The 15,317-nt window shown below is 57.0% G+C and overlaps 1 protein-coding gene across 1 annotated transcript in view; it reads right to left on the minus strand.

Annotated features, from left to right (window-relative positions):
• Positions 1-6,662: 6,662 nt before the first annotated feature.
• The window catches only part of LOC116957039 (SUMO-activating enzyme subunit 2), a gene marked incomplete at its 3' end in the record, with an annotated part of 31,228 nt that continues 22,573 nt past the window's right edge, over positions 6,663-15,317 (minus strand). Inside the window, exon 12 of the mRNA XM_076055104.1 lies at positions 6,663-6,904. Within this exon, the coding sequence (XP_075911219.1) occupies positions 6,663-6,904 (242 nt within the window). The remainder of the gene's footprint in view (positions 6,905-15,317) is intronic.

The following is a 15,317-nucleotide window of genomic DNA, read 5'->3' on the forward strand; positions in this document are numbered from 1 at the left end:
GTATAGTGTAGTGTATAGTGTAGTGTAGTGTGTAGTGTAGTGTGTAGTGTAGTTTGTAGTGTAGTGTGTAGTGTAGTGTGTAGTGTAGTGTGTAGTGTAGTGTGTAGTGTAGTGTGGTGTGTAGTGTGGTGTGTAGTGTAGTGTAGTGTGTAGTGTAGTGTGTAGTGTAGTGTAGTGTGTAGTGTAGTGTAGTAGTGTGTAGTGTAGTGTGGTGTGTAGTGTAGTGTGGTGTGTAGTGTAGTGTGTAGTGTAGTGTGGTGTGTAGTGTAGTGTGTAGTGTAGTGTGTGGTGTAGTGTAGTGTATAGTGTAGTGTATAGTGTAGTGTGTAGTATAGTGTGTAGTGTAGTGTATAGTGTGTAGTGTAGTGTAGTAGTGTGTAGTGTAGTGTAGAGTGTAGTGTAGTGTAGTGTGTAGTGTAGTGTGTAGTGTAGTGTAGTGTGTAGTGTAGTGTGTAGTGTAGTGTGTAGTGTAGTGTGTAGTGTAGTGTAGTGTGTAGTGTAGTGTGTATTGTAGTGTGTAATGTAGTGTGTAGTGTAGTGTGTAGTGTAGTGTGTAGTGTAGTGTATAGTGTAGTGTAGTGTGTAGTGTAGAGTGTAGTGTATAGTGTAGTGTATAGTGTAGTGTAGTGTGTAGTGTAGTGTAGTGTGTAGTGTAGTGTATAGTGTAGTGCATAGTGTAGTGTATAGTGTAGTGTAGTGTGTAGTGTATAGTGTAGTGTAGTGTGTAGTGTAGTGTGTAGTGTAGTGTAGTGTGTAGTGTAGTGTGTAGTGTAGTGTGTAGTGTATAGTGTAGTGTAGTGTGTAGTGTGGTGTGTAGTGTAGTGTGTAGTGTAGTGTAGTGTGTAGTGTAGTGTGCAGTGTATAGTGTAGTGTATAGTGTAGTGTAGTGTGTAGTGTAGTGTGTAGTGTAGTGTATAGCATAGTGTGTAGTGTAGTGTGTAGTGTAGTGTATAGTATAGTGTATAGTGTAGTGTGTAGTGTAGTGTATAGTATAGTGTGTAGTGTGTAGTGTATAGTGTAGTGTATAGTGTGTAGTGTAGTGTATAGTGTAGTGTATAGTGTAGTGTGTAGTGTATAGTGTAGTGTGTAGTGTAGTGTGTAGTGTAGTATGTAATGTGTAGTGTAGTGTAGTGTGTAGTGTAGTGTATAGTGTAGTGTGTAGTGTAGTGTGTAGTGTAGTGTATAGTGTAGTGTAGTGTATAGTGTAGTGTATAGTGTAGTGTATAGTGTAGTGTATAGTGTAGTGTGTAGTGTGTAGTTTAGTGTATAGTGTAGTGTGTAGTGTAGTGTATAGTGTGTGTAGTGTATAGTGTGTGTAGTGTATAGTGTAGTGTATAGTGTAGTGTATAGTGTGTATAGTGTAGTGTATAGTGTAGTGTATAGTGTAGTGTAGTGTGTAGTGTATAGTATAGTGTGTGTAGTGTAGTGTATAGTGTAGTGTAGTGTGTAGTGCAGTGTGTAGTATAGTGTGTGTAGTATAGTGTGTGTCGTGTAGTGTGTAGTGTAGTGTGTAGTGTAGTGTGTAGTGGTGTAGTGTGTAGTGTAATGTGTAGTGTAGTGTGTAGTGTAGTGTGTAGTGTGTAGTGTAGTGTGTAGTGTAGTGTGTATAGTGTGGTGTGTGTATAGTGTGTAGTGTAGTGTGTGTAGTGTAGTGTGTGTAGTGTAGAGTGTAGTGTAGTATTTATAGTGTGTAGTGTAGTGTGTGTAGTGTAGTGTGTGTAGTGTAGTGTGTGTAGTGTAGAGTGTAGTGTAGTGTAGTGTTTATAGTGTAGTGTGTAGTGGTCCGGGCAAAACAACCCCCTACATCCTCGCGGTGCCAGACGGGCAACTCTGTCGTGGACAGTGCTGTGGGGGGAGGGCCAATTCCGATTGGCCACTCCTCTCATGGCGTCTGTGACCACCACAGTGGCTAAACGGGGGCTCTGGAAGGGTGCGAGGGGCTGGTAACCCCTCCACCTTCAAAATTTTTACCACGAAACCACGAATAAAATGTTTTACTAATAAGCTTGTGCCGGAGGCCCCGGGGGGAAAGGCGTCTATGACGTCTCCTGGCCAAACTCCAATTGGCTGGAGCCAGGAGATTGAATCTCTACCCTCGGGGCTCCTCCAGAAACAACGAAAAGCCACTACGGGTGGCCACGTGGATTGTTCGAACGCTCACTGCGGAGGAGAGGCTGCCACTCCTCTGTCGGGAGCTGGACCGGTACCGCCTGGATCTCTGTGGCATTCAGGAGGTCTGGTGGACCGGTTCTGGCTCCTGCCACCATGAGGGGTGGACAGTCCTCTACTCGGGGCAGCAGACTGCCAAACAACAGGGCGTAGCTCTTCTTTTGAACAAAATAATTAAGGGGCGTGGGAGCGTGGTGGTGAGGTGTGGGAAGCTGTAAGCCCCAGGCTACTTTGGGCTCGCCTTCCCATCAACCGGAGGCGGGGAGTGGTGGTCGTGGTTACTTATGCCCCCACTGATAACGAACATCAGTGGAGAGATGCAGGCAAGGCCGATGAATCAGATGCCTTCTATGAACTCCTGTCACAGGTGATAGCTAAAGTGGCCCCTCGGGATAGAGTCATCTTGTTGGGTGACTTCAATGCCTGAGTTGGTCATGATGCTGGCACCTGGTCTGGAGTGATTGGAGAGCATGGGACAGATCAGCTCAATAACAACAGTAGGAGGCTGCTAGATTTTTGTGCAGCCCATGGGCTTGTAATTACCAACACGCTGTTCCGGCATCGGCGCATCCACACAAAATCATGGATGCATGCCGGGTCTAAGCAAGAACATCTGCTGGACTACATAGTGACGGACCAGCGGATGCGAGCCCATGTCCTTGACACCAGGACCTACCGTGGAGCTGATTTGCCCTCTGACCATCGACTAGTCATCTGTAAGATGCGCCTGCCATTCTTCCACTCCGGTGGTGGGTGTACACCCAGGACCCCATTCCGACCTAAAGTGGCCTGGTCTCAGTTATCTGATGAAAGTTGCAAGCGAGAATTTCATCATCGCTTGCGGCTGGGATTGGCATCGTCCCCGACTCCTCCTGATGTCGAGGGTAAATGGGCGAGGGTTAGGACTGTGACTTATGCAGCTGCAATGGCTGCTTTGGGTACACGGTCCAGACCTCCCCAGAGACCCTGGCTGACAGAGGAGGTGTTCAAGATGGTTGAGAAAAAGCGACAGGCCCACTGTCATCGGCTACAGAATCCCACGTCAGAGAATGAGGAGGCTTACTGCAATTCTAGAGGAGGCTTACTACAGCCGTCGCTCGGAGGTTCGGAGAGCTGTGAGGCGCTGCAAGGATGAGTGGTGGTCACGGATTGCTGAGGAGATGGAGTCTGCCTCAGTGGCCCGCGATCACAAATCTCTATTTAACTCCATCAAAAAAGTAACCTGCAGCGCCACACCTATTACCATCATCAGGGGAAAAAACGGTGATCCATTCTCCAACCCCCAGGAACAGGTTTGAAGATTTGCTGAGCATTTCTGTGAGGTCCTGGGGGAGGGAAAATCCCTCAGCCAGGAAAACATCGTGGCACCAAGTGAGGATGACCCTGCTGAGGCTGCGGTGCCTCAAATATTGGAAGAAGTCACTCCCTGTGAGTGGCTGGCTGAAGTACCATCTGTTGAGGAAGTACTGAAGGCGATCCGGAGTCTGAGACCAGGAAAGGCACCGGGTAGAGATGATCTCCCAAGCGAAATACTGAGGGAGGGTGACGTTTGTGCACAGACTGCCCTATATGACATCATAACAATAGTCTGGACCACTGGATGGGTTCCGCAGGATTGGAAGGATGCCCTGGTGGTCCCCTTCTTTAAGAAGGAGGACCGCACAGACTGTAACAACTACAGGGGCATCTCACTCCTCAGTGTGCCGGGAAAGGTCCTGGCAAGGATTATTCAACATCGCCTTGCCAGGCACGCTGACGAGAGGCTTGCAGAGCTCCAATGCGGTTTCAGGAAAGGGCGGTCCTGCACAGATGCCATATTTTCTGTCCGTCTGCTACAGCAGAGGTGTAGGGAATTCCAACAAGACCTACATCTCTGCTTTATTGACCTGGTCAAGGCCTATGATACCATCAGTAGGCCTGGGCTCTGGGTTGTTCTTCGTGCTTTTTGAGTCCCTGACCCCCTGCTCACGATCATTAAGGACCTTCATGATGGCGAGCGGGCCCGGGTAAAACTACGTGGCCGGGAGTCAGAGCCATTCCCTGTACACCTTGGGGTGCGACAGGGATGTCCTCTGGCTCCCACATTATTTAACATCTATTTTGACCACGTAGTTCGTGAAGCCTTCATAAGCTGTACCGGGGGAATCTCCATTTGGTACAGATATAATGGGAGGCTGATCGATGCCCGGGTGCGGTCAAGGGATGGCTCCCTATTGCTCAACCACGTTATGTATGCTGATGATTTGGTAATAGCTGCTCATTCAGAGGAGGAGTTGGAGACGCTGCTGCTGAGACTGGAGCGTGCCACTAAGAGGTGGGGCCTTACCATCAGCCCCACCAAAACTAAGCACCTGCCTGGGTATTTTGTACCATCGGACACTCCACCCCCACAACTCCCAATCGGTGATGGGGCAGTTGTGGAGAGAGTGGAGAGTTTCCCATACCTGGGCAGTGTGCTTATGACCGGCTCCAGTTTAACAGCAGAGGTCTCACTCCAAATCAGTCGAGCGGCAATATCTTTTCATCGGTTGCGTAACGCTGTGTGGAAACTACCTGGTCTGTCGCGCCGCACTAAGCTTCAAGTCTTCTCGGCCACGGTCATTCTCTCCCTTCTCTACGCTTGCGAAACGTGGACCCCCCTAATGGAACATCTTCGCCGGTTAGAAACATTTAGGCTAGCCTGCCTACGATCCATCCTGCGTTTAACCTGGCTGGATTGTGTGAGGAGCTCATAAATCATTGAAAGATCTGGGCAAGGTCCCATCGGTGTGCTCCTCCGGCAGGCAAGGCTGCGTTGGCTGGGTCATGTAGCCCGCATGCCCAGCCACCACATGCCGAAACAGCTTCTGTTCGGCCGGATCGAGGGGGCTAAACGGGCGCGGAACGTGCTAGAGAAGACATGGAGTGATGTGGTACAGGAGGACGTGGAGCTGAGTGGACTTGCCGATGACTGGTACCAGCGGTGTTCAAGATCGGCCTCTGTGGAGGAGGCTCGTGAAGGACGCTACTGGGCAGTTGGAGGTAGTCGCCCTCCAACAACAACGGAGGGAGGAAGAGCGACGCTCACAACAACGAGCGGAGCACCGGGTGGCTAAAGCACTACAGGTTGGCACAGTAGGGGGCACAGGTGGTGCATCAGCCAGTCATCTCAGTCAGTCAACCCGTGGCACCTGCTGGGTCTGCCCCGTAACCTCCTGCCAGCGGGCGTTCGACACTTCACGTGGCCTCAGGGTGCACATGGCCTGGCACAAGCGTCGTGGTGACGTCACCACCACTTAGTGGCGAATGGCTGTTGTTGTTGTAGTGGTGAGTGTAGTGGTGAGTAGTAGTGGTGAGTGTAGTGGTGAGTGTAGTGGTGAGTAGTGGTGAGTGTAGTGGTTAGTGTAGTAGTGAGTGTAGTAGTGGTGAGTGTAGTGGTGAGTATAGTGGTGAGTGTAGTGGTGAGTGTAGTAGTAGTAGTGAGTGTAGTGGTGAGTGTAGTGATGATAGTAGTGGTGAGTGTAGTGGTGAATGTAGTGGTGAGTGTAGTGGTGAGTAGTAGTGGTGAGTGTAGTGGTGAGTGTAGTGGTGAGTGTAGTGGTGAGTAGTGGTGAGTGTAGTGGTTAGTGTAGTAGTGAGTGTAGTAGTGGTGAGTGTAGTGGTGAGTATAGTGGTGAGTGTAGTGGTGAGTGTAGGGGTGAGTGTAGTGGTTAGTGTAGTAGTGAGTGTAGTGGTGAGTAGCGGTGACTGTAGTAGTAGTAGAAGTAGTGGTGAGTAGTGGTGAGTAGTGGTGAGTGTAGTGGTGAGTAGTGGTGAGTAGTAGTGAGTGTAGTAGTGGTGAGTAGTGGTGAGTGTAGTGGTGAGTAGTGGTGAGTAGTGGTGAGTGCAGTGGTTAGTGTAGTAGTGAGTAGTGGTGAGTGTAGTAGTGAGTGTAGTGGTGAGTGTAGTGGTGAGTGTAGTGGTGAGTGTAGTGGTGAGTAGTAGTGAGTGTAGTGGTGAGTAGTGGTGAGTAGTGGTGAGTGCAGTGGTTAGTGTAGTAGTGAGTAGTGGTGAGTGTAGTAGTGAGTGTAGTGGTGAGTGTAGTGGTGAGTAGTGGTGAGTGTAGTGGTGAGTAGTGGTGAGTAGTGGTGAGTAGTAGTGAGTGTAGTGGTGAGTAGTGGTGAGTAGTGGTGAGTGTAGTGGTTAGTGTAGTAGTGAGTAGTGGTGAGTGTAGTAGTAAGTGTAGTGGTGAGTGTAGTGGTGAGTAGTGGTGAGTAGTGGTGAGTGTAGTGGTGAGTGTAGTGGTGAGTAGTGGTGAGTAGTAGTAAGTGTAGTGGTGAGTGTAGTGGTGAGTAGTGGTGAGTGTAGTGGTGAGTAGTGGTGAGTAGTAGTGAGTAGTGGTGAGTGTAGTGGTGAGTAGTAGTGGTGAGTAGTGGTGAGTAGTAGTGGTGAGTAGTGGTGAGTAGTAGTGGTGAGTGTAGTGGTGAGTGTAGTAGTGAGTGTAGTGGTGAGTAGTGGTTAGTGTAGTAGTGAGTGTAGTGGTGAGTGTAGTGGTGAGTGTAGTGGTTAGTGTAGTGGTGAGTAGTAGTGTTGAGTAGTAGTGGTGAGTGTAGTGGTGAGTGTAGTGGTGAGTAGTGGTGAGTAGTGGTGAGTGTTACCGTGCTACACCGCTCCACACCGCCGTTGCAGCTGAGTGTGCCGAGTGCCTGGAGGACGATGAGGCCGGCGATCACCGCGTTGGTCGTGGCGATCGCTGGGATGATGTTGCCGGCCATGGCTACGCACACAACGTCAACAACAACGTCAACAACAACAAAATCAATACCATCAACAACGTCAACAACAACAAAATCAATACCATCAACAGCAACGTCAACAACACAAACATCATTACCATCACCAACCTCGACACCATCAACAACAACATCGACACCATTAATAACAACAACATCAACAACAACATCACTAACCTTGACAACATCAACATCATTACCATCACCAACAACGAAACCATTAACAACACCAACAACATCGACCCCATCACCACCACCACCACCGTCACCACCAGAACCATCACCGTCACCACCACCACCGTCACCACCGTCACCACCGTCACCACCGTCACCACCACCACCACCGTCACCACCGTCACCACCACCACCACCGTCACTACCATCACCACCACCACCACCACCAACGTCAACACCACCACCACCACCGTCACCACCACCGTCACCACCACCACCGTCACCACCACCGTCACCACCACCACCGTCACCACCACTACCACCACCACCGTTGTCACCACCACCGTTGTCACCACCACCGTCATCACCACCACCGTCATCACCACCACCACCACCGTCACCACCACCACCACCGTCACCACCACCACCACCACCGTCACCACCACTACCATCACCACAGTCACCACCACCACCGTGACCACCACCACCATCACCACCACCACCGTCACCACCACCACCACCGTCACCACCACCGTCACCACCACCGTCACCACCGTGACCACCACCACCACCACCACCGTCACCACCATCACCACAGTCACCACCACCGTCACCACCACCGTCACCACCACCACCGTCATCACCACCACCACCGTCATCACCACCAGCACCACCACCACCACCACCGCCACCGTCACCACCGTCACCACCACCACCACCGTCACCACCACCACCACCACCACAGTCACCACCACCACCACCACCACCGCCACCGTCACCACCGTCACCACCACCACCACCACCCTGACCACCACCACCGTCACCACCACCACCGTCACCACCACCACCAACGTCAACACCACCACCACCACCACCGTCACCACCACCGTCACCACCACCGTCACCACCACCACCACCATCACCACCACTACCACCACCACCACCACCGTTGTCACCACCACCGTCACCACCACCGTCACCACCACCACCGTCATCACCACCACCACCACCACCGTCACCACCACCACCACCACCGTCACCACCACCACCGTGACCACCACCACCGTCACCACCACCACCGTCGTCACCACCACTGTCACCACCACCGTCACCACCACCACCGTCATCACCACCATCACCGTCATCATCACCACCACCACCACCACCGTCACCACCACCACCACCGTCACCACCACCATCACCACAGTCACCACCACCACCGTGACCACCACCACCGTCACCACCACCACCGTCACCACCACCACCGTCACCACCACCGTCATCAACACAGTCACCACCACCGGCACCACCACTAACACCACCACCACCACCGTCACCACCACCACCACCACCACCGTCACCACCACTACCACCACCACCACCGTCACCACCACCGTCACCACCACCGTCACCGCCGTCACCACCGTCACCACCACAACCACCACCGTCAACACCACCATCACCACAGTCACCACCACCACCATCACCACCACCACCACCACCACCGTCACCACCACCACCACCACCACCGTCACCACCACCACCACAGTCACCACCACCACCACAGTCACCACCACCGTGACCACCACCACCGTCACCACCACCGTCACCAACACCATCACCACCGTCACCACCACCACCACCGTCACCACCACCACCACCACCACCGTCACCACCACCACAGTCACCACCACCACCACCGTGAGCACCACCACCACCGTCACCACCACCGTCACCACTACCACCACCACCGTCACCACTACCACCAACACCGTCACCACTACCACCACCACCGTCACCACCACCGTCAACACCACCACCGTCACCACCACCACCGTCAACACCACCATCACCACCACCACCGTCACCACCACCACCACCGTCACCACCACCGTCACCACCACCACCACCACCGTCACCACCACCACCACCGTCACCACCACCATCACCACAGTCACCACCACCACCGTCACCACCACCACCGTCACCACCACCATCACCACAGTCACCACCACCACCGTGACCACCACCACCGTCACCACCACCACCGTCACCACCACCACCGTCACCACCACCGTCATCAACACAGTCACCACCACCGGCACCACCACTAACACCACCACCACCACCGTCACCACCACCACCACCGTCACCACCACTACCACCACCACCACCGTCACCACCACCGTCACCACCACCGTCACCGCCGTCACCACCGTCACCACCACAACCACCACCGTCAACACCACCATCACCACAGTCACCACCACCACCATCACCACCACCACCACCACCGTCACCACCACCACCACCACCGTCACCACCACCACCACAGTCACCACCACCACCACAGTCACCACCACCGTGACCACCACCACCGTCACCACCACCGTCACCAACACCATCACCACCGTCACCACCACCACCACCGTCACCACCACCACCACCACCACCGTCACCACCACCACCGTCACCACCACCACCACCACCACCGTCACCACCACCACAGTCACCACCACCACCACCGTGAGCACCACCACCACCGTCACCACCACCGTCACCACTACCACCACCACCGTCACCACTACCACCAACACCGTCACCACTACCACCACCACCGTCACCACCACCGTCAACACCACCACCGTCACCACCACCACCGTCAACACCACCATCACCACCACCACCGTCACCACCACCACCACCGTCACCACCACCGTCACCACCACCACCACCGTCACCACCACCACCACCGTCACCACCACCATCACCACAGTCACCACCACCACCGTGACCACCACCACCGTCACCACCACCACCGTCGTCACCACCACTGTCACCACCACCGTCACCACCACCACCGTCATCACCACCATCACCGTCATCATCACCACCACCACCACCACCGTCACCACCACCACCACCACCGTCACCACCACCATCACCACAGTCACCACCACCACCGTGACCACCACCACCGTGACCACCACCACCGTCACCACCACCACCGTCACCACCACCGTCACCACTACCACCACCACCGTCACCACCACCACCACCACCACCGTCACCACCACCGTCAACACCACCGTCACCGCCGTCACCACCGTCACCACCACCACCACCGTCACCACCATCACCACAGTCACCACCACCACCATCACCACCACCACCACCGTGACCACCACCACCGTCACCACCACCGTCACCACTACCACCACCACCGTCACCACTACCACCACCACCGTCACCACTACCACCACCACCGTCACCACCACCGTCACCACCACCACCGTCACCACCACCACCGTCAACACCACCATCACCACCACCACCGTCACCACCACCACCACCACCGTCACCACCACCACCACCACCGTCACCACCACCACCGTCACCACCACCACCACCACCACCGTCACCACCACCACCACCGTCACCACCACCACCACCGTCACCACCACCACCATCACCACAGTCACCACCACCACCGTGACCACCACCACCGTCACCACCACCACCGTCGTCACCACCACTGTCACCACCACCGTCACCACCACCACCGTCATCACCACCATCACCGTCATCATCACCACCACCACCACCGTCACCACCACCACCACCACCGTCACCACCACCATCACCACAGTCACCACCACCGTGACCACCACCACCGTGACCACCACCACCGTCACCACCACCACCGTCACCACCACCGTCACCAACACCGTCACCACCACCGGCACCACCACTAACACCACCACCACCACCGTCACCACCACCACCACCACCGTCACCACCACTACCACCACCACCGTCACCACCACCGTCACCACTACCACCACCACCGTCACCACCACCGTCACCACCACCACCGTCACCACCACCACCGTCAACACCACCATCACCACCACCACCGTCACCACCACCACCACCACCACCGTCACCACCACCACCACTGTCACCACCACCACCACCACCGTCACCACCACCGTCACCACCATCACCACTACCACCACCGTCACCGTCACCACCATCACCACCACTACCACCACCACCGTCACCACCACCGTCACCACCACCACCACCGTCACCACCGTCACCACCGCCACCACCGTCACCACCACCGTCACCACCACCACCACCACAGTCACCACCACCACCACCGTCACCACCACCACTGTCACCACCACTGTCACCACCACCGTCACCACCACCACCGTCACTACCGTCACCACCACGACCGTCACCACTGTCACCACCACCACCGTGACCACCACCACCGTGACCACCACCACCGTGACCACCACCACCGTCACCACCACCACCGTCACCACTACCACCACCACCACCACCACCACCGTCAACACCACCATCACCACCGTCACCACCACCACCACCACCACCGTCACCACCACCACCACCACCGTCACCACCACAGTCACCACCACAGTCACCACCACCGTGACCACCACCACCGTCACCACCACCACCGTCACCACCACCATCACCACCGTCACCACCACCACCACCACCGTCACCACCACCACCACCACCACCGTCACCACCACCACAGTCACCACCACCACCACCGTGACCACCACCACCGTCACCACCACCACCGTCACCACCACCGTCACCACTACCACCACCACCGTCACCACTACCACCACCACCGTCACCACCACCGTCACCACCACCACCGTCAACACAACCATCACCACCGTCACCACCACCACCGTCACCACCACCACCACCACCACCGTCACCACCATCACCATCACAGTCACCACCACCACCACTGTCACCACCACCACTACCACCACCACCACCATCATCACTGTCACCACCACCGTCACCACCACTGTCACCACCGTCACCACCACCACCGTCACCACCACTACCACCACCACCGTCACCACCACCATCACCACCACCGCCACCGTCACCACCACCGTCACCATCACCACCACCGTCACTGTCACCACCACCACCGTCACCACCACCACTGTCACCACCACTGTCACCACCACTGTCACCACCACCGTCACCACCACCACCACCGTCACTACCGTCACCACCACGACCGTCACCACCGTCACCACCACCGTCACCACCACCACCGTCACCACCACCACCACCGTCACCACCACCACCACCACCGTCACCACCACCACCGTCACCATCACCACCACCACCACCACAGTCACCACCACAGTCACCACCACAGTCACCACAACCACCACCACCACAGTCACCACCACCACCGTCACCACCACCACCACCGTCACCACCACCACCACCACAGTCACCACCGTCACCACCGTCACCACCACCGCCACCACCACCACCACCACAGTCACCACCACCACCACCACCGTCACCACCACAGTCACCAGTCACCACCACCACCACCGTCACCACCACCACCACCACCACCGTCACCACCACCACCGCCACCGTCACCACCACCGTCACCGTCACCACCACCGTCACTGTCACCACCACCACCGTCACCACCACCACTGTCACCACCACTGTCACCACCACTGTCACCACCACCGTCACCACCACCACCACCGTCACTACCGTCACCACCACGACCGTCACCACCGTCACCACCACCACCGTCACCACCACCGTCACCACCACCACCACCGTCACCACCACCACCACCGTCACCACCACCACCGTCACCATCACCACCACCACCACCACCACAGTCACCACCACAGTCACCACCACAGTCACCACAACCACCACCACCACCACCACCACCACCACCACAGTCACCACCACCACCGTCACCACCACCACCACCGTCACCACCACCACCACCACCACCACAGTCACCACCGTCACCACCGTCACCACCACCACCACCACCACAGTCACCACCACCACCACCACCACCACCACCACCGTCACCACCACAGTCACCAGTCACCACCACCACCACCGTCACCACCACCACCACCACCACCGTCACCACCACCACCACCACCGTCAACACCACCACCACCGTCACCACCACCACCGTCACCACCACCACCGTCACCACCACCACCACCACCGTCACTACCGTCACCACCACGACCGTCACCACCGTCACCACCACCACCATCACCACCACCACTACCACCACCGTCACCACCACCACCACCGTCACCACCACCACCGTGACCACCACCACCGTGACCACCACCACCGTGACCACCACCACCGTCACCACCACCACCGTCACCACTACCACCACCACCGTCACCACCACCACCACCGTCACCACCACCGTCACCGCCGTCACCACCACCACCACCGTCAACACCACCACCACCACCATCACCACCACCACCGTCACCACCACCACCACCACCGTCACCACCACCACCACCACCGTCACCACCACCACCACCGTCACCACCACCACAGTCACCACCACCACCGTCACCACCACCACCGTCACCACCACCGTCACCACCACCACCACCACCACCACCGTCACCACTACCACCACCACCGTCACCACTACCACCACCACCGTCACCACCACCGTCACCACCACCACCGTCAACACCACCATCACCACCGTCACCACCACCACCGTCACCACCATCACCATCACAGTCACCACCACCACCACTGTCACCACCACCACTACCACCACCACCACCGTCACCACCACCATCATCACTGTCACCACCACCACCACCACCGTCACCACCACCGTCACCACCACCACCACTACCACCACCACCGTCACCGTCACCACCACCGTCACCACCACTACCACCACCACCGTCACCACCACCGTCACCACCACCACCACCGTCACCGTCACCACCACCGTCATTGTCACCACCACCACCGTCACCACCACCACTGTCACCACCACTGTCACCACCACCGTCACCACCACCGTCACCACCACCACCGTCACTACCGTCACCACCACGACCGTCACCACCTCCACCACCACCACCGCCACCACCACCGTCACCACCACCGTCACCACCACCGTCACCACCACCACCGTCACCACCACCACCGTCACCATCACCACCACCACAGTCACCACCACAGTCACCACCACCACCACCACAGTCACCACCACCACCACCGTCACCACCGTCACCACCACCACCGCCACCACCACCACCGTCACCATCACCACCACCACAGTCACCACCACAGTCACCACCACAGTCACCACCACCACAGTCACCACCACCACCACCGTCACCACCACCACCACCGTCACCACCACCACCACCGTCACCACCACCGTCACCACCACCGTCACCACCACCACAGTCACCACCACCACCGTCACCACCATCACCACCACCACCACCACCACAGTCACCACCACCACCACCGTCACCACCACAGTCACCACCACCACCACCACCGTCACCACCACTACCACCACCACCGTCACCACCACCGTCACCACCACCACCACCGTCACCACCACCGTCACCACCACCACCACCGTCACCACCACCGTCACCGTCACCACCACCGTCATTGTCACCACCACCACCACCGTCACCACCACCACTGTCACCACCACTGTCACCACCACCGTCACCACCACCACCGTCACTACTGTCACCACCATGACCGTCACCACCGTCACCACCGTCACCACCACCGTCCCACCACCACCACCACCACCACCGTCACCACCACCACCGTCACCACCACCACCGTCACCACCACCACCGTCACCACCACCACCACCACAGTCACCACCACAGTCACCACCACCACCACCGTCACCACCGCCACCACCGTCACCACCACCGTCACCACCACCACCACCACAGTCACCACCACCACCACCGTCACCACCGTCACCACCACCGTCACCACCACCACCACCACCGTCACCACCGTCACCACCACCACCGCCACCGCCACCACCACCACCGTCACCATCACCACCACCACAGTCACCACCACAGTCACCACCACAGTCACCACCACCACCGTCACCACCGTCACCACCACCACCACCGTCACCACCACCGTCACCACCACCACCACCACAGTCACCACCACCACCACCACCGTCACCACCACCACCACCACCGCCACCACCACCACCACAGTCACCACAGTCACCACCACCACCACCACCGTCACCACCACCACCGTCACCACCACCACCGTCACCACCACCACCACCACAGTCACCACCACCGTCACCACCACCACAGT

This window comes from Petromyzon marinus, chromosome 69 (genome assembly GCF_048934315.1).
Source record: "Petromyzon marinus isolate PM22_M1 ecotype Great Lakes invasive population chromosome 69, UKy_Petmar_22M1.pri1.0, whole genome shotgun sequence".
In the NCBI taxonomy this organism is placed as follows: domain Eukaryota; kingdom Metazoa; phylum Chordata; class Hyperoartia; order Petromyzontiformes; family Petromyzontidae; genus Petromyzon; species Petromyzon marinus.